Source organism: Nicotiana tabacum, chromosome 11, assembly GCF_000715075.1.
Source record: "Nicotiana tabacum cultivar K326 chromosome 11, ASM71507v2, whole genome shotgun sequence".
NCBI lineage: Eukaryota > Viridiplantae > Streptophyta > Magnoliopsida > Solanales > Solanaceae > Nicotiana > Nicotiana tabacum.
In genome coordinates, this window is record NC_134090.1 from 22,119,520 (window position 1) to 22,142,251 (window position 22,732).

The 22,732-nt window shown below is 39.0% G+C and overlaps 1 protein-coding gene and 1 long non-coding RNA gene across 2 annotated transcripts; one reads left to right on the forward strand and one right to left on the reverse strand.

Annotated features, from left to right (window-relative positions):
- Positions 1-11,241: 11,241 nt before the first annotated feature.
- Positions 11,242-11,871, reverse strand: LOC142165769 (uncharacterized). Its single transcript, XM_075224141.1, has one exon. The coding sequence runs from the start codon at positions 11,869-11,871 to the stop codon at positions 11,242-11,244; it is 630 nt and encodes a 209-aa protein (XP_075080242.1).
- Positions 11,872-16,745: 4,874 nt separating this feature from the next.
- Positions 16,746-18,935, forward strand: LOC142166240 (uncharacterized). Its single transcript, XR_012696466.1, has 2 exons — positions 16,746-17,438; positions 18,295-18,935. It is a non-coding gene; the product is annotated as an uncharacterized LOC142166240 (long non-coding RNA).
- Positions 18,936-22,732: the final 3,797 nt, after the last annotated feature.

Consider the following 22,732-nt stretch of genomic DNA (forward strand, 5'->3'; position numbering starts at 1 on the left):
ATGAAATACCGTCTAGATATTGAAGATTGAAGACGACTGTATGGATTATTGGGCTAGCTTGGCGTGTGGGCTGATGGATTGAGTCCAAAATTGACTCCAAATTGGGCTACAAATTAAATATGTGAAATTCATTAAAACTAAATTATAAAAAAATGACTAATAAATGAAAAAAATATTATTTATGTAGTAAAATGCTTATAATAGCCTAACATTATAAAAAAATAGAAAAATGCTATTTTAGTATAAATAATAAAATAAATACAATTATGTATAGAATATATGCTATTATTACAAAATTATTTATATAGCTTAAAAATACAAATATAAAATAAAGTAAAATATTATGAAACATATATGTGGATGCAAATAAGAAATTTGGATGATTAAGTCATCACAAGATAATTTAAAGGAGTAATTAATACATATTCAAATAATTTAAATGCAAGAAAATCATTTTAAGGCTTTAATAATTATGAAAAATTATAGAAAATACTTATGACTCTTGTAAATTGGTAATGATATTTTAAAGGCATATATGACATTCATAAAAATACGAGGGCAAAATTGAATATCAACAAATGTACAACCCATAATATGTCTACGGAGCCTCTAAGTACAATAGAAAAGTAGTATGGAAGTGCCGGCGACAAGGCCTCGACTATACCTCAAAATAAAAAGTACAACGTCAAGTGGCAGCAGGCCCAGAACAGAGTAGGGCTCACAAAAACCTACTGAATAGAGAGTAACTGCTAACGAGAACAAAAGCTGCCTGCTGACGAATCACCTGCATCCATTGAAGATGCAGTGCCCCCGGAAAAAAGGACGTTAGTACATATGGATTAGTACTAGTATGTGAAGCTAAATATCCTCTTTCGGAATAGAATGCCAATATAAGAAGGGGAAAACCATAGAAGTAACAAGTAACAATCAATGATATCCAAATGCCAAGTTTTTCAAAATATGAGAATAATATTATTTTTGGTTGGGAGATTTTTAGACCGATACACCATCGTGATTTTAGTACGGAGTCCGATCTCAGTGATCGGATCCAAACCTACACCACTATGGAGTAGTAAGGATGGTCGATGCAGTTTTACCCAACAAAGGTCGGGATCGAATCCACAGGGAGTTAATGAGCTTGGAGTTAGGTTTATATCCGAGTAGAGATGCGAGTTTTGCTCTTAATTGTACTTCCACAAATGGTTGATTTTGTTTTCTACTTCTACTTCTATTCTATAACATGCAATAATTAAAACTACGTACAATATTTTTGTTGGTTGTTTTCAAAGATTTAAAGGGACTAGGGTAGTGACTTTCGCCTAGGTGGATATCTAACGGGTATCGAGAATTCACGGCAAGCTTGTTATGATTGGGGTCGTGATATAAACATCACACATAAGTGTTCACTCTATACCTCTCAGTAGTTTGAGTGACTTTGCCCAATTTGGCTTTCTCAAATCCAAATGGGTGTTCATGCATAACAAATAATATTGGCTCAAGTCGGGTATTATTATCTCTAGGGGTAACCTTTTAATTGGGGCTATCAATCTCTTGAATTCACCCCAATTCCTTGTTAACCTAATTTTTCTAGACTTAGTCCCTCTTTCTAAAGAAGAGTCTAAGTCATAAAGGCATGACTCAGTGTTTGCAACCACCAATTCTACAATTAAAGCATGGATTAGGCTAAATATCACTAACCCATAAACAATTAAGCCCTAAAATTCAAGACCCATTAAATATCCATACTAGGGTTGGGTCACAACCCTAGCTATGGGTTTAGCTACTCATGAAACTAGAAGAAATCAAAGATAAAGAGAAGATAAAATCCATAATGCTATATTAAAAGATGAAAATCTAAAGTTATAAGGTAAATCTTGTACAAAATTGCCCAAATAGGAAAAACTATCCGTCTCACGTACTCAGCAAAACATAATAACCTAAAAATATGAAAAAAATCTATTTATACTAGGCTGAAATTCCCAGATAAAAATGCCCCTGCAGAGGTTTCGCGGACGCGTAATTCTGATCGCGTCCATTTTTGAGCTATCGTGGCCGCGTAATAACGAGCGCGGTCCGCGTTTCTTCATAACTAGGCTTGGGTAGAGCTTGAATTTATGGACGACACATTTTCAACCGCGTTCGCGTGAGAAACATACGTGGCTGCATATTTTGGACGTGGACCGCGTTTTTCACTTAAGCCAAAAATGTAGAGTCTCTGAACCTTGATATAAGCTCTTAACGAAAATCCATCGGCGGCCGCACCATAGATTTCGCGGCCGCATTTTTACATCCCCGTCAGCGTTGGTTCTTGAGTTCAAATATAGCCTCTATAAATCTCACTTTTGCGGACTGCGTAATAGTGGTCGCCTCAGCGGTAGTCCTTACGCAGCCGCTCTTTTCTGCCACTGTCAGTGCTCCAGTCCCAGCCTTGGATTTGTGCAAGTTTGACTCCTTCATGAGTTGATTATGGCTTCTTTGCCTCATTTTGTCCTCAAGCAAACTAAGTAATTCCCGCCTCCACAAGAAAAAGAAAGAAAAATTTCAATTGTCCTAAGGTGACTTCATCAAGCATCAATTGGGACTAACAATTTCCCTCAACACAAATGCATTATCAACAACACACATCCTTTTGAGTACCATAGTTCTAGTGCGACACAAGAGCATCAAGAGTTGACTTAACTCACCAAGGAAGCTCACTCTACTACGTAGGTCATTGTGGAACCCACACTCTTCCTCCTCTACTCTCCATAAGCAAATCTCACTTTAGATTGTAGCACTCAAAACAAGGATTGTGGAGAAATACGCTCATCTCTCTCAATGGAAGGTCACAAGTCCGGCTCTAAGTACCATAAGCTTGCCCCTTATGTAAATCACCACTAATGTAAGCTCACTCAACTCGAAATCATATAGTACTTTTGCGGGAATGTAATGAAGGCTTTCGGTTCAAGGTAGGACTTATTGGCATATGATGGTTTTATCTTTCCTTAAGCACTCCATTTTCTCATTTTGGCTCATATTTTCTTGACTCTTTGAGTAATTTTCTTCTCCCTTAGGGGAACTAGAGAGGCATACTGTCACTCTTTCTTTCTCATGACGATCATTTTTCTCCTTTACTAATCTTTCCATGCCTTTCATCATTGCTTTCTTTGAATCCCTTCACTTTTTCCATCTTATTCACTTTCTTTTTGACATACTTCTTTTTGGCTATTCTTTTTTTCTTTTTGCCTTTCCTTTTCTTCATTTTTTACCTTTTATCACTTTCTCATTCCTTGACTCTCCCCCAGACTTATGCTTTTGCCAATTGTGAATGCTAAGGAAAGATCGGGTGCCAAGAGAGGATCATTATAGAACGGATAAAGGCTAGTATCATGGTTATTGAAAGAAAAAAAGGTTTCAGCTCAATGGGGTTGACTAGGGATATCATATTTGGTAGGCTATGGATGCTTTCAAGTTTCAAATTAGATCAAGGAGAGCTTATAATCATTTCTCAAGTCGAGCTACACTTAGAATTTCGCCTAGACAAACATTCAGGGCAAGTTCTAGACTTATTGGCAGGGGACTTGGACTTGCTATTCAATACCTCACCTCACAAGCTATTGGATTGTTAAGGAGGACAGAGTTGAGGGCCAACAACAACCCTAGCTAATATTGGGCAACACAAATGGCTCCAAGAAGCCACTCGATGATTGTTTAGTCAACACAAAAGTTTAAAGGTCACAACTAGAACTATTCTTTGCCAATCAACTTGTTTCCAACCATAAGGTCAAAAGTAAATGTGTTAGGCCCAAGTGAAGGTTGCCTGAGACACTTTTATTTATTACTACTATTCACACAAAAACATAAAGAAAACGTACTCAAACCCTTAAGAAGGTTGTCATGCCATCCATCATCGGGCAGAGCCACCCGGTTCACACAACATCTACCTTTTGAAAGAACTATGGCATTAAGAAAACCGAAGGCTTATTGATCACGAAGCTAAGAACTCAAAAAGAAGCTACTAAAGGAAATAAAAAGCTAAGCTATTAAGGAAAAAAACACAAGAAGTTATAAAGTAAACTACTGAAAGTAAAATGAATATGTACAATAATGGAGAGAAATGAATATATACAAAATGGGAATAAATATATACATGGAATGATAAAGTTATATACATAACAAAAATGAAAAATAACAAAAGTGAAAAATAACGATAAGTAACAATAAAGAAAAATAGTATCATAATTATTACATTCCAATCATCAAATCAAATTAGGACCAACCCCCAAATAAAATTTAGCATTATCCTCAATGCTAAAAGAAAAAAATAAGATCAGGGAAGGGATAAAGAGTAGAGAAAACTCCCTATGTGGTCTCTGTTTGCATGGGGTCCTCAGCTCCATCTGGATCCTCCAACTGTATCTCTAAGTCCTCGGACTGGGGCACTACAAATCCTCTCACAGGCTCTCTGTCATCCTCCTGCTCTGGTGCCTGTGCTGCTGGAATAGTCTCCTCCATGAGTAAGTTAAGTGGAAGATCTTTAGTAGAAGTGAGCTTGGTAATATCAGTCATCAAGCTCTCCATTGCCTCCTTTGTAGCCTGAGTCTTTTTTAGCTTCTTGACTAGCTTACCCATCTCCTTGATCACCTTCCCATGAGTATGCAAAGTCTCCAGGATTTTCTGTTGGTCGTCTAGGAGCTTCTTCTGATTGTCTAGAAACTCCTTCAATGAATCTTCTACTGATGGAGGCATCTGACGCTGTGCTGGAGTGGCCTGTGCTGCAATTGCACTGGATAAGGCAGAGCTTTGATGTAGCTACCTGTATCCAATTGTTGATGCTGGATATAGTCTGATTAACCCGCAGTGCAGTTTAAGGGTAAGCTGAGGAGGAGGGCACAAACAATGGGGTAGAGACAAAAGGCCCGGATGATGGAGGTGGCATAGCAGCAGAAGAACCTTCAGTTATGGAAGGCTCGGACCCAGTGGCCACTACCCTTGGCTCTTCAGACTGGATAGTGGAGGTAGTGGGTTTGCCTTTGGACTTGGGGTTGTCTGCTCCCCGAAGGCTGTACCAAGAGAAAGGCCTTTTTGGCTTCACTTTTATGTCAAAATCCCTCGCTGCTACCTCTTGGTCCTCCAAATACATGGTGAGGAAGTTGGGGTAGGGGTATGATCTTTCGTCCTTCTAGATAGCCTTGGTGATGATTCATTACATGAGATTTCCCACATTTATCGGGTACCCCACCATAATAGAAGCCATAACAATTTCCCGGGAGACTAGGATATCACTGTCATGCTGGGATGGGTCTAGCCGACTGCAGACAAATGTACACCACCCTTTCGCTTCAAAGCTTAGAGTGTTTCTAGCTATTTGGACCCTAGGTGTATGCCAAGCCGGTGTTGTCTCGAGGATGGCTATCTCCTCCGCAAGCCAGGACGGGCTGCCTCATCTAAAGCCACCTTCTTCAAGTTTAGGGATTCATCCACATCATCGAACCCGACATATGTGTTCAGTGTCTTGCCATCAAATCTGATCTTCCGGTTCCGTACCTTGGTCACATAGGTGCCCTTTTTGATGTGGGAGACATTGGCGTAGAATTCTTTGAATAAGTACTCATTAGCCTCCGACAGCTTGCCGGTGAAGAATTTCCACCCCACTCTTTCATCAAATTGTTTATTCACATTGGGATTGTGGGGTAGAAAATCTCTTTCTATGAATTGCCTCTCGAGGGTGAGCGACCTTTGTGGCCACCATTCCCGAAATTTGTGGTAGGATTTTTCACTGACAAATCTATCTTCCCAAACTACGGGCTTTCTTGATCTCATCAAACCTCCCACCTGAGCATCACATCCTCGCCCGTCATCCGGGACCTCATCATCATCATCCACCAAAATTGGCACAACTGGTGCAACCAAAGTTGTAGCAGGTGGGGAAGTTGGTGCCGAACCCTCGCTACCTTATTCTGAGCCATCAAATGACTCATAAGAGGAGGTAGTCTCATCTCTCAGCTGATATTTCCCCAGAAACTGTGTGGGGATATGAGTGAGAATCGAGTCTTCTTCCGAAGCTTCCCGGGAAGGGACATACTCACTCGTATCTGAGTGGTCCGCTGCTCTATCCGCAGCTTTGATGGAAAATCTCATCTTTCCAATTGATTTTTGGACTGCTAGGGGCAGTTTGGTCTTTCCTTTACCCCTGCCTCGGGAGGGTTCTGCCCTCATTTTAGTTGTATCACTTCTATCTGTAGATCAAACCATTATCTGCACATATAATTATTTAAAGATCATTAGAATAGGGTGCAGTGTATCATTAAAGAAATGCAGTTGAAATGCAACAGTGGTTCCCAAAACAGAATACCGCGGACTGCGGAAAAACAGGTCCGGCCGCGGAAAGTCCATTGCGGCCTGCGTAAAAAGCAGGGCGGCCGCGAAAGAGTTGGGATCAGATTTCCAACTCTGTGAAGATGGACTTCCGCGGACTATGAAATAATGGGCGCGGCCGCGAAACATCTAACGCGGACCGCGTAACAGAGGAACGTGGTCGCAGAAGCAATTTGCAAACTTTCTGAAGTTCATTAACGCGGGCCGCAAAATTATGGCCGCGGCCGCGTAAAGTCAATCGCGGAAAAATCATCACATCCGCAAACTTACAAGCAATTCAGCCTCACAAAAGCATGAACACGGACAACGTAATTTGGACCGCTGTCCGCGAAATTTAAACCAGACGAGCACTGATGACTTATTTTAGACTAGGGATTCACTTAGTACAAAAATTTAAGCAATTAATAGGCATAGTGTACAATCCTATCCCCAATTTGTCTTGCAAAACAAGTACCCACATGAATTTTTAGCATCAATTAAGCATGATTTTGATTTTGGCATGTATTAACCCTAATTAAAAAGAAAAAGTAAAACTAAATAAAAGAAAAGAAAGAAATAAAATTAATACAAAAAATTGAACATACTAGTTGTGTGATTTGTGGTAGAAACTAACTCTTTCTTAATGATATGAGATTGAAGTTCAAAGTAGAAGAGGGTGAACAGTAGTCTGATTGCTTTGAGAGTTCGAGGGTCAAAAAAGGGTAATAGTGCTTAATATGTTCTATTTATACCAACAAATGGGGACCCACAACTTACCTGAACGCGGCCGCGAAATTCTACTGCGGTCTACGTTCTTTTACCTGATGAAGAGCCTTTTCAGATACATATCCGCTGAGAGCGGAAAAATGGGCACGACCGCGTAAGATTAGCACGAATCGCGAAATAACGAACACAGACACGAATACAACTTTCGAGAGTTGATATTCTGGACTTTTCAAGTCTGCGTCCGCTGACAAATTGTGCCCCCGCAAAAAGCTCTCGCTGACCACCAAATTTTGAGCGCGGTCCGCGTAATTTCCCGCACTTAGGCAAATTTTCCCAGCAACAGTCCAGTACTGCAGAAACAATTCCTACACAAAGCTCACAACCAGTTAGTTCAAAAGAAAGCCTAATCTAAGGTGGAAATCAAAAAGAAAGAAAAACACATAGGTTGCCTCCCAAGAAGCACCTGATTTAACGTCGCGGCACGATATATGTTACCATCATTCACTTGAAATAGATTAATGCTACCACGTGGCTATTATAAAACTTGCCAAGATAGTACTTCACTCGGTGCCCATTAACTTTGATGATTTCACCATTTTTATTTTTCAAATCAAGAGCACCAAACGGAGTTACATGCACCACTTCAAAAGGGCCACTCCATTTTGACTTGAGCTTTTCCGAAAACAGTCGTAACCAAGAGTTGAATAGAAGAACCAAGTCACCCTCCTTGAATTCCTTGTTCTGGTCATATTTGTCATGTAAGTACTTCATTTTTTCCTTATACAAGTACGAGCTGGAATAAGCATGAAACTAGAATTCATCAAGTTCATTTAGTTGCTCTACCCGGAGATTTGCAGCTACATCCCATTCAAGGTTTAACTTCTTCAGCGCCCACATGGCCTTATGATCTAATTCTATCGGGAGGTGACACGCTTTCCCAAATACCAACCGATATGGAGACATACCAATTGGAGTCTTGTAAGCTGTTCTATAGGCCCATAAAACATTATCAAGTTTCTTTGACCAATCAGTCCGGTTTGCATTTATAGTCTTGGAAAGGATATTCTTGATCTCCCTATTGGAGACCTCAAATTGTCCACTTGCTTGGGGGTGATAGGGAGTTGACACCTTGTGAGTGACACCATACTTGGAGAGTAAAGTGTCAAAGGCTTTGTTACAAAAATGAGAACCCCCATCACTGATTATCGCCCTTGGAGTGCCAAACCTTGTGAATATGTTTTTCTTTAAGAAGGCCACCACACTCCGTGCTTCATTGTTGGGCAAAGCCACGACTTCAACCTATTTGGAGATGTAATCCACAACAACAAGAATGTAGGTGTTCCCACATGAACTCACAAATGGACACATAAAGATGATGCCCCATACATCAAAAATATCAATCTCAAGAATAGTGGTGAGAGGCATTTCATCCTTCTTGGAAATTCCACCAGCTCTTTGACACTCATCACACCTCTTAACAAGCTCACTAGCATCTTTATACAAGGTTGGCCAATAAAATCCACAGCTAGGAACCTTCGAAGCAGTTTTTGCCCCACCATGATGACCATCATAGGGCGAGGAATGGCAAGCATCAAAAATGCGCATTTTCTCCTCTTCCAAAACACATCTCCGGATCACACCATCATTAAAAACATTGAAAAGATATGGCTCGTCCTAGTAATAATCCAAGCTGTTCCGTTTAAGCTTCTTCCTTTGGTTAGAAGAGAGCTCACTCGGGATAACGCCGGTCATAAGAAAGTTAGCTACATCGGCGAACCAAGGAATACTATTCAAAGACACGGAGAAGAGTTGTTCATCTGGAAACAAATCATTAATTTTGAGGCCATCATAGGGCCTCCCCTCCTCTTCTAAGTGGGACAAGTTGTCCGTCACTTGATTTTTACACCCTTTTCGACCAATAATTTCAAGGTCAAACTCTTGAAGCAAAAGAACCCATCTCATCAACCTAGCCTTCGAGTCCTTCTTTGTCATCAAGTAATGGAGTGTCGCGTGATTGGTGTGCACAATCACTTTGGTACCCATGCGATATGGCCTGAACTTTTCCATGGCGAAAACGATGACTTGTAACTCTTTTTCAGTCAATGTATAATTGAGTTGAGTGTGATTCATCATTTTGCTTGCATAGTAGACCGGATGAAATATCTTGTTGATCCTTTGCCCCAAAACCTCTCCTACCGCAATGTCACTAAAATCGCACAAGAGCTCAAATGGTAAGCTTTAATTGGGTATGGTAATGATGGGAGTGGTAGTCAATCTATACTTGAGAAGATCAAAAGCTTTCATGCAACCATCATTGAACACAAACTTTGTATCTTTTTGCAATAACTTGCACAAGGGATTCACCACCTTTGAGAAATCCTTGATGAACCGACGGTAGAACCTCGCATGCCCTAGAAAACTCCTAACTCCCTTGACGGAAGTAGGAGGAGTGAGTTTTGAAATCACTTCAATATTCGCCTTGTCCACTTCGATACCGTTCTTTGAGATCTTATGGCCATGGAAAATGCCCTCCTCGACCATAAAGTGGCACTTTTTCCAATTAAGCACTAGGTTGGTCTATTCACATCGGGCCAACACTTTGTCAAGATTATTCAAGCATTCTTCAAAGGAGTCAGCCACAACACTAAAATCATCCATGAACACTTTGAGGAAGTCCTCCACCATATCCATAAACATTGCCATCATACACCGCTAAAAGGTAGCCGATGCATTACACAAACCAAACGACATCCGTGAGAATGCAAAGATGCCATACAGACATGTGAAGGTGGTTTTCTCTTGGTCTTCCGGTGCAATCAAAATCTGATTGTAACCTGAGTACCTATCCAAAAAGCAATAGTAGGCACGCCTGACAAGTCTATCCAACATTTGGTCAAGAAAGGGCAATGGACAAGGGCGGCTCTAGGGTAAGGAAAGTGAAGCCCTTGCCTTAGGCCCCCAAATATTTAAGGCCCAAAAAAAATATGAAACACTACTATATTATTATATAATATATATACTCTATAATGTGTATTTATTAATTATTAATAAAAGATTTCAAATTGTAATAATTTTTAAATTCGGTAGAGGTAGGACTGAGTGAGTTAATATAATAATATTTTTCTCTCACTAAATTAGTAATACATTTCTCATCAATTCTATTTTTCTTCCTTTATGTATAGTCTTTTTTCATGTTTCTCACGATTTTACTTTCTAATTTCAATTCAGATTCTCTAAGTTAGCTATTCCTTTTTGCCATATTTGATTGATCGACATACCAGAAAGCAAGTTCTTTTATGTCTCATCTTTTTTAACTAAGATATCCCCGAGAAAAATAACACAAGGCTCAAAACACGATGGATAATAGGCTCACACTTTTAACATTTTTATTTTAGGTGAGAATTCAATACCATATGACGTGCGCCTAACCCATACATCTTGAGTTGCGCTCTCACCACTAGATTAAATCATGTAGGTTTTTTATGTCTCAATATTTATGGAGTTTATAAAAGAAGTTTTCGGGCCTTTTAATGTGTTTTGGTTTTAGGTCACCAATTCTGTTGAGCCGCCCCCTCATTGATGATCAACAATTATTTACAGACTTCTACCCTACCATGAACATGTTATTCAACCAACTTCATTCATATTTGGTAACTGAATGACACACTCACTGCCTTTAATATTTTTATCACTGTTGTTTTATCTTAATTGAGACTATAAATTTGATTGAGAATGTCAGGGGTGGATTAGTGGCTCTAGTAGGAGACTCGTAAAGCCCTGATGTAGGTCCGCAAAATTTTTAATAATGAATTTCATAATTTTATTTCAAATTAGACAATATTAATGTTTGTAGAGAAAATTAAACAATACAACAGATTTGTAAAAAAGAAAGAAAGATGTCTACTCTTTAATAGTAAAAATATTTTTACAACTTTAAGTTAAACTACTTAAATTTTCATATTAGTAAATATATTTTTTACAACAATATATTGCAAATACATGTCTAACAGCAAATACATGTCTAACATATCATTTATTTAAATTACACTTTTTAACATAAAAAATAATATTACTATGTGAAGTTAAAGACTTTATGTTGTTTAAGAATATAATACTATAACCAACAAGTATGAAAAAAATGGCAAGACTAATTCTTTTGCATATATGTGTGTATACGTACTAATATGTGTATGAATCCATTCCTTGCAAAGCATTGACATATTCCACCAAGCTTTCATCCTCAGTCACATCATGGTTCAAAAACACAACTTCCAAAGGGTCCTCCATATTTATCACAGCACTGGTGTCTTCAACAATCACCTCTGTCACAAGATCCACAAATGAACATACTTCGTTGCTATTGGGATGCCTCATTGACTTGTAGACATGAAACACAACTTTTTCATCACCCACCCGGAAGGTGAGATCTCCTACTTCCACATTAACTAAAGCCTTCCCTATAGCTAGGAAAGGTGTCCCCAATATGATCGACACCTTATAGTCAACCTCGCAGTCAAGTATCACAAAATCCACGGGAAGTATGAACTTGTCGACCCGCACTAACACATAATCAATTGTCCCCAACACAGAGTATGGCATCAAGTTAATGCTATCCCCCAAGTCGTACAAACCTTTGGCGAAATCGGCAGTACCAATAGTGCACGAGATTGTAAAAGCATCAGGGTCTTCTAGCTTTAGGGCCATGGAATGTAAAATGGCACTCACTTGGTGCGTCATCTTGATCGTTTCACAATTCATGGATCTCTTCTTCGTTACCAAATCTTTCATAAACTTGACATATCCTGGCATTTGTTCTAGAGCTTCCACCAAAGGCACATTTATGGACAAATTTTTCATCATATCAATAAATTTCTTGAACTGGTTCTCATTGTTTTGTTTTGCAAGCCTTTGAGGGTATGGTGGAGGAGGCCTTGGCAAAGTAGCCTTGGCTTTAGGCACTACCATTTCTAGTATGTCTATCACATGTTCCCTAGATGGGTTCACATCATTTTGTGTCTCCTCCACGTTGTCATCAATGTCAATTCTCACTTCTTCATGCACATTCCCATCACTCACTTGTACATCATTGCCTTTCTCATCATCATCTTACACTAACACATCATCACTCACAACCTTTCTTGCATTAGAGGTACTAGCAACTCCACCTCTACCACTCTTTGTAGTCACCGCCATAGCATGGCCCGTATTGTTCCCTCCTTTCGAGTTTACTACCGTGTTACTAGGTAGTGCCCCCTTAGGGCGAGTATTCAAAGCTTGAGAAATTTTGCCAAGTTGGACCTCCAAGTTGCGGATAGAAGTATTGTAGGATGCCAATTTGGCATTGAAGTCGGCGTTTTTCTTCATAATTTGCTCAAACATTGACTCAATCCATCCCATCTCATTGTTGGACGAGCTAGGACCTCGTGATGGATATGTAGGCGGGTTGTTAGGTTGTTGAAACATCGGAGGCCTTTGAAAGACCGACCCCCAATTTCCCTGATTATTGTTATTCCAACCCCCTTGGTTGTTATTGCCTCCCCAATTGCTATTGTTATTGCCACCCCAGTTGCCTTGGTTACCTTGGTTGCCCCAATTTTGATTGTTGTCCCCCAGTAGCTTTGGTTGTTGTTGTTTCCATTGTTCCAAATTCCTTGTTGATTTTGATTTCCCCAATTTCCTTGGGATCTCCACTGTTGTTGATGATTCAGAGCATTGCCCCGTTGTCCTTGGTAGTTTTTCACATACTGAACCTCTTCACATTGATCATCATACACATCATCTTGATTGCAACCATTACCACTCTGCTCAAATTGATCTGGATTTCCTTGACTTTTTTGACCTCTTTGCCTCCTCTTGTTGACCATCATATTTACCCCTTCCATGTCATTCACTTGTTTTGGCCCTTGAACTTTCTACAATTGAGCTTTGGCCAATTGGTTCATGATCGTAGTTAACTCGGCTATTGCTTGGCCATGGTCATGGAGCTCTTTGTGTAGGTGAATGACATTGGAATAACCTTGTGGCACATTAGCTCGACTTTGCCACGCCGAGGAAGTATCGACCATCTTATCAAGTATATTACACACCTAAGCATAAGGTGTGTTCATGAAGTTTCCCCCAGCGAGTTGGTTAACTACACACTGGTTGGTAGTGTTGATTCCACAGTAGAATGTTTGTTGGATCATGGCTTCGGTCATGTCATTGTTCGGACATTCTTTAACCATCATTCGATACCTTTCCCAAATCTCATGAAGTGGTTCATTTGGATCTTGTTTGAAGGCAAGGATCTCATCTCTCAGCGTCGCCATATGTCCCAGCGAGAATAACTTTGCTATGAATTTCTCGGCAAACGCATCCCAAGTGGTGATGGAATGGTTGGGCAACCTCTCAAGCCAATCCAACACGTCCTCAGAAACTTTAGTTTGCTTTCTCCCCCAACATGTATCAACAAAACCCTTGAGATGCTTGTAGGCATTTTGGTGTGGGGCTCCAATGAAGAAATCCCTCTGTTCCAAGAGTGTAAGAATGACGTTGGTTATTTAGAAGTTGCCTGCCCTAATCTGGGGAGAGACTATTACACTTGCGTATCCTTCGTTGGGCAACACCCAATGTGCTGCCCTTGCTAGAGGTGGGGGAGGGTTTGGAATATTATCATGAGGCGGTCGACCTCTCCTTTGTGCTTGTGGTTCGGGTTGAATATCATCCATATTATCATCGTCTACCTCCCCCCCTAATGAAAAATTTCCGGGAGCATCATTGTTAAGAGCCATTTTGTACCTAGAAGAAATTCACAAACAAATTAGAAAATCGGAAGGAAAGAAAAACAAAACACACAAATACTCGGATATATAGCTAAAACTATTTTACTCCCCAGCAACGGCGCCAAATAATTGATCGGATCCAAACCTACACTACTATAGAGTAACAAGGATGGTCGATGTAGTTTTACCCAACAAAGTTGATATCAAATCCACAGGGAGTTAATGAGGTTGGAGTTAGGTTTATATCCGAGTAGAGATGCGAGTTTTGCTCTTAATTTTATTTTCACAAATGGTTGGTTTTGTTTTCTACTTCTACTTCTATTCTATAACATGCAATAGTTAAAACTAAGTACAATATTTTTGTTGGTTGTTTTCAAAGATTTAAAGGGACTAGGGTAGTGACTTCTGCCTAGGTGAATATCTAATGGGTATCGAGAATTCAGGACAAGCTTGTTATGATTGGGGTCGTGATATAACCATCACACATAACTGCTCACTCTATACCTCTCGGTAGTTTGAGTGACTTTGCCCAATTTAGCTTTCTCAAGTCCAAATGGGTGATCATGCATAACAAATGATATTGGCTCAAGTCGGGTATTACTATCTCTAGTTTTAACCCTTTAATTGGGGTTATCAATCTCTTGAATTCACCCCAATTCCTTGTTAGCCTAATTTTCCTATTAGTTTATCTTTCTTAAGAAGAGTCTAAGTCATAAGGCACGAATCAGTATTTGCAACCACCAATTCTATAATTAAAGCATGAATCAGGATAAATATCACTAACCCATAAACAATTAAGCCCTAAAATTCAAGATGCATTAAATATCCATACTAGGGTTGGGTCACAACCCTAGCTATGGGTTTAGCTACTCATGAAACAGGCAGAAATCAAAGATAAAGAGAATATAAAATCCATAATGCTATATTAAAAGATGAAAATCTAAAGTTATAAAGTAAATCTTGTACAAAATTGCCCAAATAGGAAAAACTAGCCATCTCACGTACTCAACAAAACATAACTTAACCTAAAAATGTGAAAAAAATCTATTTATAGTAAGCTAAAATTCCCGGAAAAAAATGCCCCTGCAGAGGTTTCGCGGATGCGTAATTATGACCGCATCCATGCTTGAGCTATCGCAGCCGCGTAATAATAAGCGCGGTCCGTGTTTCTTTATAACTGGGCTTGGGTAGAGCTTGAATTCACGGATAGTGACCTTTCAACCGTATCCGCGTTAGAAACAGATGTGGCTGTATAATTTGGACGCGAACCGCGTTCTTCACTTTACAAAAAATGTAGAGTCTCTGAACCTTGATATAAGCTCTCAGCGAAAATTCATCCGCGGCCACGCCATAGATTTTGCGGCCGCACTTTTACATTGCGGTCAACGTTGGTTCTTGACCTCAAAACAACCTCTCTAAATCTCACTTTCATGGAACGCATGATAGTGGTCACCTTAGCGGTAGTCCTTACGCGGCCGCTCTTTTCTGGCGCTTTCAGTGCTCCAGTCCCAGCCTTGGATTTGTGCAAGTTTGACTCCTTCATGAGTTGATTATCGCTTCTTTGCCTCATTCTGACCAAACCCTGCAAGCAAGCACATTAAGTTAGTTTTCGGGAATACTTTTAGGCATTTTCGACCCAAAATCTAAGCTAAAAAGAGAAAATAATCGGCTAAAATCCCTAGTTATCACTCAGCCCGATCGGCTAAGCCATCTCATAAGAGACAACCAATCACATCACAGTCACTACCATATGTGTGGCATGGCGTCCAATCTCGACTTGATTGGTTAGGCCGTCTCACCACAATGCCTTGTGGATCGACATTAACCTTTGCTAGAAATTATCTCATCATAAATAAGGGGAATAATTTCATCACATCAATCTCTTCCCAATTAAGGGGAATAATTTCATCATATCAATACGAGGATTTACCCCTCAATCACTCCTACCCTGACACATGTAGTTTCGAGGTTCGGTTATTTCAACCTACCCTTCCTCGGTGACTAACGGTACTCCCAATTTTTTTTTGTTTTGCATACAAAGGAAATAGAAATACAAATACGTTCACCTCATAACCTTTCACACCATATATAGCTTCATTAGTACTTTCAACCACTCACAACATCATTATTTCATTAGCTCTCTTGGCCACACATATGATTCTTCATTAATGGCACAGTGGCCGTATCTCATATTCCACATTTTCATTCATTAGTAAGGCTTTAAACACAATAGATTTATTTCCAAAGAAATGGAGCAAGATGATTAGCAATCAAATCTAATCATCTTGCTTATAATGAATGAAAATGTTTGAAAGAAATAATGAAGCTATGAGTATGTAAATAGTGTGTCATAAACGAGTGACACACCATTTATTCTTGAAATACTTTTTCCCAAAAAGGACAGTACAAAATTTCAACTTATGAGTATGTAAGAACTCAAATCACATTGGAAATGCTTATAAAAGAGAGCATGGTGATTTACGACTGAAATAGTGATTCAAATCATAGGTATTAGTTTAAAGATGTAGACATGTGATTTTTGACCCTCCCAAAGAATTTACATATTTTAGCATATAAATATTTAGTTTAGACCTAATATCACTATTTCAATTAGTTTTAACTCTTTACTTTATTTTGTCACAAAAATAAAAATTAAAAAAATATTTTCTTTTATTTAGCTAATTGATATAAAACAGTTGCATTATTTATTTTTAATTTTACTTTAATTAATTAGAAATGATTTCATAATTTTGTGGTTGTTATTTTAGGAATTAATATTTTTTAGTCTACTAGAGTTAAAAGGCCATTTTTAAAGTTAAATTTGGCCCAATTCGGATCTAGCCCATAATTACCCAAGCCCAATATCCCTAAAACTCTAGACTTAGACTTAAAAGCAACCCTAAGAGTCCTAAAGAGGCTTCAACCGTTTTCATCATAGAGGACACCCCCCTGAACTTCTTCTTCTACAGACCCCAAAAAACGAAAAGAACTGAGACCAAAAAAGTTCCAGCACTGCTCGTCTTCTACAGACGCACACAACCATCAATCCTTAGCTCCCAATCAAGCCAACCATTTCTCTGATTTCAAAGAGACCGAAAAAACCTAACACAAAAAGAATTCTCCATCTCCAACCTAGAAGAACCACAAAAGAACGACCTCTCATCTGACCTTTGATTCTTCTTCAACAATCGGCCGTACACACACGAAAATGCACAGAAGCAGATGAAAAATGAACAAAAAAACAGATCTGAAAATAGAGCAAGTAATAGAGAAACGAAGGAAGGGAACGAACATGATTTTTATATTCTGATTCCGGATTCAAATCCTTTTGAGTTTCGTTTCAAATTTTAGCTTTCTTTTTTTGATTTCTGATTTCGGAACCATGGAATTCAATAAAGTTTGAGGGTGGTCGGGTTTCGTTTCAGTTGTTGGAGTCGATAATATCTTTCGAAAAAAAGGGTTCGACAAAGAAAATTTTCTATCGTGTTCCGGTCTAGCTTGAGTTCCGGCGAGTTCACGTTTGTTGCCGTTTATTGGCTTCTGTCCGTGGTTCCATTTCGAGTTCCTGTTCCAGCCCGTTCCACAGTTTTTTGCTCGAATACTTAAAAAGCTCAGGTTCATTTTGAGATCCAGTCTTAAACTCTAGTTCTTTTATTTCTTCTCTTATGTGAATATACCGTGTTAGTTTATTATTGCATTTTAGTTGATATTATGTGAGGATTTGTAGTGTTTACTTCAAATTTGTTTGAGTTGGTTCTTTGTTTTGAATTTTATTATTATAAAGTAGTTGAAGTCACGTTATGCTAATACAAACATATGTTGAAGAACAAATTTATTTAATGTGGGAATAGATATAGTTCAAATGTCCTTTTAATATGTGTTGCAATGTCTCGTTTAAATTGGTCTGTGGATTTGTTCTAACTTCAAATAAGTAAACTATTAGTTGAATTGAGAAAATAGGCCAACAAATCAACTGATAATAGGATTAAGTGGGCAGTGGGCTTTTGGACTAAAATTTCAAAGAGTTTGGACTCAAGACAATTTCGTAACTCCTCGTTCTTGCTTTTGGGTTGAATCGTTAGGAACGTGTTTTAGGACGATCACATTTGGGTAGGTAAACTTTTTAAGCGCATAAATAAAATTATCATAGCTGCGGGTACAAATCCCGTGATGTAGTTGTGATACATAATTTCTAAATCCAGGGGTACATTTATATAACCCGGCCACAACTTTTAATGATGTTAATAAATTAAACGTGTTGTAAATCGTGGGTACAGTTCCCGTGATACGTCGCAATATGTACCAAACAAATAATTGTACGACAATCGTAACTTGTTCGAGAATAATTCCATAACTAATTAAAAGTGATAACTAGGGATTATGATGTATTTTGCACTCCTTCTTGCTTAAGGTTTGATTAGAAATGTGTACAAAATAGTCCCAAAGGTTCACAAGTTGTGCTTGATTGTAGGTTTGATCAACAAGGAGACAAGGTGTCAAAAACCAGCTCAAAAAGGAGTGAAATTTACACAGGTACCAAGACAAGACCAAGCTCAGTCAAACAGGGCTAGTGCAGCCGCACACCATTTTGTGCGGTCCACATAGATGAAGTTCAGAGAGTATATATTTTCAGGCAACCAGGCAATGCGGCCACAAAGGGTTTTGTGCGGTCCGAATTGGGTTCATTGCGGCCGCACTCGATTTCGTGAGGACCACATTGCCCGAGATCAGAGAGTTGTTAGATTTGAGGATGAAGCCCAATGCGGTCCGCGGTCCATTTTGTGCTAACCGCAATAGAAGCCACCGCGACCGCACTCGACTTTGTACGATCCACAAAGCCCAAGTTTAGAGAGCAGATTAATCAAGCCAAGAGCCTTAGTGAGGCCGCACTCGATTTTGTGCGGTCCGCACTAGCCCCGCATGGGTATTTCTGTCCAGAATTTTCAGCCTAGTATAAATAGTTTCTTTTCCCATTTTTAGGTCATCTGATAGATTTTGGGACAGAGTTGCGCTTGTGACTTCTTCTCTTTTATCATTTTGAGTAATTTTAGCTTAGTTTCAACATTGAATCTTCAAGTTTTATTTAGTAATTAATTATTATGGGCTTTTCTTCATCTATTTCTTTATTTTCTTCTATAATTATGAGTAGCTAGACCCATTAGCTAGGGTTGTGGCCCAACCCTAGTGTGGGTAATTGATGGGTCTTGTGTTTTGATGCTTGATTGTCTATGAGTGTTTGATATTTGGACTAATTTAGGGTTTTAAATGTTGACTTAGTGGTTGCAAACACTAGTTTATGCCTAGTAGACTTTGGTTCTTCTTGAGAAAGAGAGCCTACGTCCATGAAATTGGTCCAACAAGGAATTGGGGCGTATTCAAGAGATTGATAACCCCAATTAAAGGGTTAAACCTAGAGATAGTAATACCCGACTTGAACCTTGATGGCTTGCACAAATTTGCATACCCAATTGGTCTTGAGAAAGTCAATTCGGGCAAAATCACTTGAACTACCGAGAGGTATAGAGTGAGTAGAATTATGCAATGGTTATATTATACTCCCCGAATGTGACAATCTAGCTTTAGACTCAAGAATCCGTCAATTGACCACCTAGGAGAAAGTAACTACCCTAGTGCCTTTTATCTATTTGATCAACTCTCAATAGTTTAATCTTACCTTTACTTAGTTTAATTTAGCATTGTAGTATTATAAAATTAGAATTAATATCAATACCAAAAATATTTAGAAGTGAAATTAGGAACAAATACACAACTCCACTTTAGATAGAAACTCATCTCCTATATCTAGCTCCCTGTAGAAATCGATCCCGACCTTCTCGGGTAAAAGCTACTTCGACCTCTCTTGCTACTTTATAGTAGTACAAGGTTGGCCTCAATCAAAAAGCGGTCAAAGAATAAATGCACATAGGTTTCAAAGATGTTTTAAAATCAGATAAATATGCCAATAATAATAGCTGAGCGATCGTGCTAAAACCACGGAACCCGGGAATGCCTAATACCTTCTCCCTGGTTAACAGAGTTCCTTACCCGGATTTCTGTGTTTCGTGGACTGAAACAGACTCAAACTTCCTCGATTCGGGATTTTAAAATCGGTGACTTGGGACACCATAAATTATACAAAGTGGCGACTCTGAACTTAAATAATTGATGTTCTAAACATCAATACCATACAAAGGGGAGGGGTGATTTGTGTGGTACCCAATTTTCGCTCTAGAAGAACCTGGTTCTTCTAGGTGTTCTAACTACTACTATTTGCGGAATAAAGAGTACATAAAATAAAGAACACAAAGATTTTTACGTGGAAAACACCTGGCTTAAAAGGTGAAAAAACCATGACCTACTACTCAGTAGGATTTTCCTAAACTTCCACTAAAATCACCGAGCCAAAACAACATTTACAAAAACACTTTATAAACCTAAGGATTAACTCTAATCCCATTGTAGCACACAACCTCAATTGTTGCGACAACTTCAAGTTAGCTTATAACTTGAATACTCAAAGTACCTAATACAATTGCTTCTATGAAAGTTGAAAGGTACAACTTTAAACCATCTACTACAATTGAACTAGAATAAGAAAAAACACAATGAAACTGGTTCTTCTATCTCGTTCAAGTAGCTTCAGGAGTGCAGACTCAAATCTCACACAAATTGCTTGCAAAATTGCCTTGCTCTTTTGCTTTCAATTTATTTTAACTTCTACGTTTGTGCAATACCTTTAAAAGAGAACAATCACTGTCATTTAATAGGTTAGAAGTCAGAGTTTGATTGGGACTCAATTTCTGATCTTCTATCGTAGTTGAGTCCTTGAAGATATCAAACTCTAATACTCTCTTTATCCGGATTGTGTTCTCTTCCTATAAGAAGACTTTCTTTCCTTATCCAATATGCAACCTTTTTGTTCAGATCATGAGATATTGCTGCTTGATCAGTATGACTTATCTCCTTCACATGTAGCTCACGTGTGTAGGTTGATCATGACAGTGCTTCACAAGATGGACCTGGTCCATGACTGAGTTCATTTGTCATTCTTCAAAACTTCACCTGTTCTTGGGCCAACAAATTCCCCCTTTTTGATTATGACAAACTCTATGCTTTTTACTGATCAAAAAACCTGTAAGAACTCAGCTTAACCATCAACACTAAACTTAGAAAATTTTCTTTTCATCAAGGACCAGGTTAATTAGGTTATAAATGTCACTTATTTCAGAATAATGTGTAAAGCACAATATCTCTTCTCCCTTTTGGCATCATCAAAAAGTTGCATACGCAGTGTGAATTTCAGATTTTAATAAGTACTCATGGCCACTAGGGCAACTACAAGTGCAATCATGGTGCAATCAGCAGTAATCAAACAAACATTTTTAAACTATCAAGGTCAGAATAATCATTGAACAAGAGAAAATAGCAGTTGTCATTGAGAGAGATATGTTGCCATTAAAAATCCACAAAAAGAAAGAAAAACATCCAAACCATGAGCAAAAACAGAAAAATCCCTAATCTGGGTCACTGGGGAGGGTACTAGAACTAGTCCAGGAGATAGAAACTAGGAGTCCTAAGGCTTGGAGGAACTGAAGGGTTGAGTTTGGAGAAGATTCAGCATGTTCTGAAGAATTCCATCATTCTTCTCCTTTTCTTTTGCAAGCTCAATCCTGAGACCATCCCTCTCAGCTTCTACTTCAACCACACGAGCCTCGAGCCTAGCAATTTCAGCATCCTTAGCTGCACATTCCTGAACCAAAGTCCTAACCTTGCTGTTGATGGGTGTCCTCAAGGATGAACTAGGTTCAACTGGGATGGCATTGACTGGATAGTCACAAGCAAGAAGAGTTTTGATGCCAAAGTGTTCTTTGCTCGAGGCCATTTCCCATTTCTTCAGAGGCACATTGAGCATGTCCAGAACTGTGGTTAGTATGAAGCCATATGGGGTAGCATGAGCCTTGGAACCATTTGTGATCCTGTCTAGCAGTTTGACTATGAGGGCAGGCCAGTTTAATTGCTTTCCTCTATCCAGGCATTCCATAAGAACCAGATCTATGTAGTTGGCAGTGTACCTTCTCTCCTGTCTTGGCAATAAGTACTTGTTGACAAACTCAAGCACCACCTTGTGCTAAGGCCTCATCTCACTCTTCTACACAGCTCTGGCTTCATTCACATTTTCTGAATCACAGAACCTTTTGGCGATTTCAAGGGCAGTGGGGAGGGAGTCCAGGCATGGACACTTTTGCCTAGTATAGTCATCAAACCCTTCAGAGGGTATATCCAGAATCTCTCCCAGTTTCACAACATCAAACTGCACTTGAACTCCCTTCACCTGACTACTGACAACTCCATCCTTAATAGCAGCATTTGCCATAAATTCAATCAACTCATTTCTAGCTAGTCTACCTTCCATCTTAAGGACCATGTCCTTCCATCCCTGAGCAGCCAAAGAATCTACCAATCTTATTATCCCTGGTTTCACCAGGTCCTTCAACGATCTACCTTTTAAGATTTTTCTTTTGCCAAAAATGGCAAGCTTATCTTGTTCATTCTCAGATTCATCATCATCATCATCATCATCATCATCATCATCATCATCATCATCTTCTTCTTCTTCTTCTTCTTCTTCTTCTTCTTCTTCTTCTTCTTCTTCTTCTTCTTCTTCTTCTTCTTCTTCTTCTTCTTCTTCTTCTTCTTCTTCTTCTTCTTCTTCTTCTTCTTCTTCTTCTTCTTCTTCTTCTTCTTCTTCTTCTTCTTCTTCTTCTTCTTCTTCTTCTTCTTCTTCTTCTTCTTCTTCACTCCATTCATCATCTTCTTCAGTAATTTTCACCTGTTTGCCTTTTACTGTAGATCTTGTCCTCTTGGCTAGTGTGGGTTCAACAGCTATAGGCATAGAGGAGGACTTCTTG

Coding starts and splice junctions, on each gene's coding strand:
- LOC142165769 (XM_075224141.1), bottom strand. CDS start 11,871: ATGCCAGGATATGTCAAGTTTATGAAAGATTTGGTAACGAAGAAGAGA.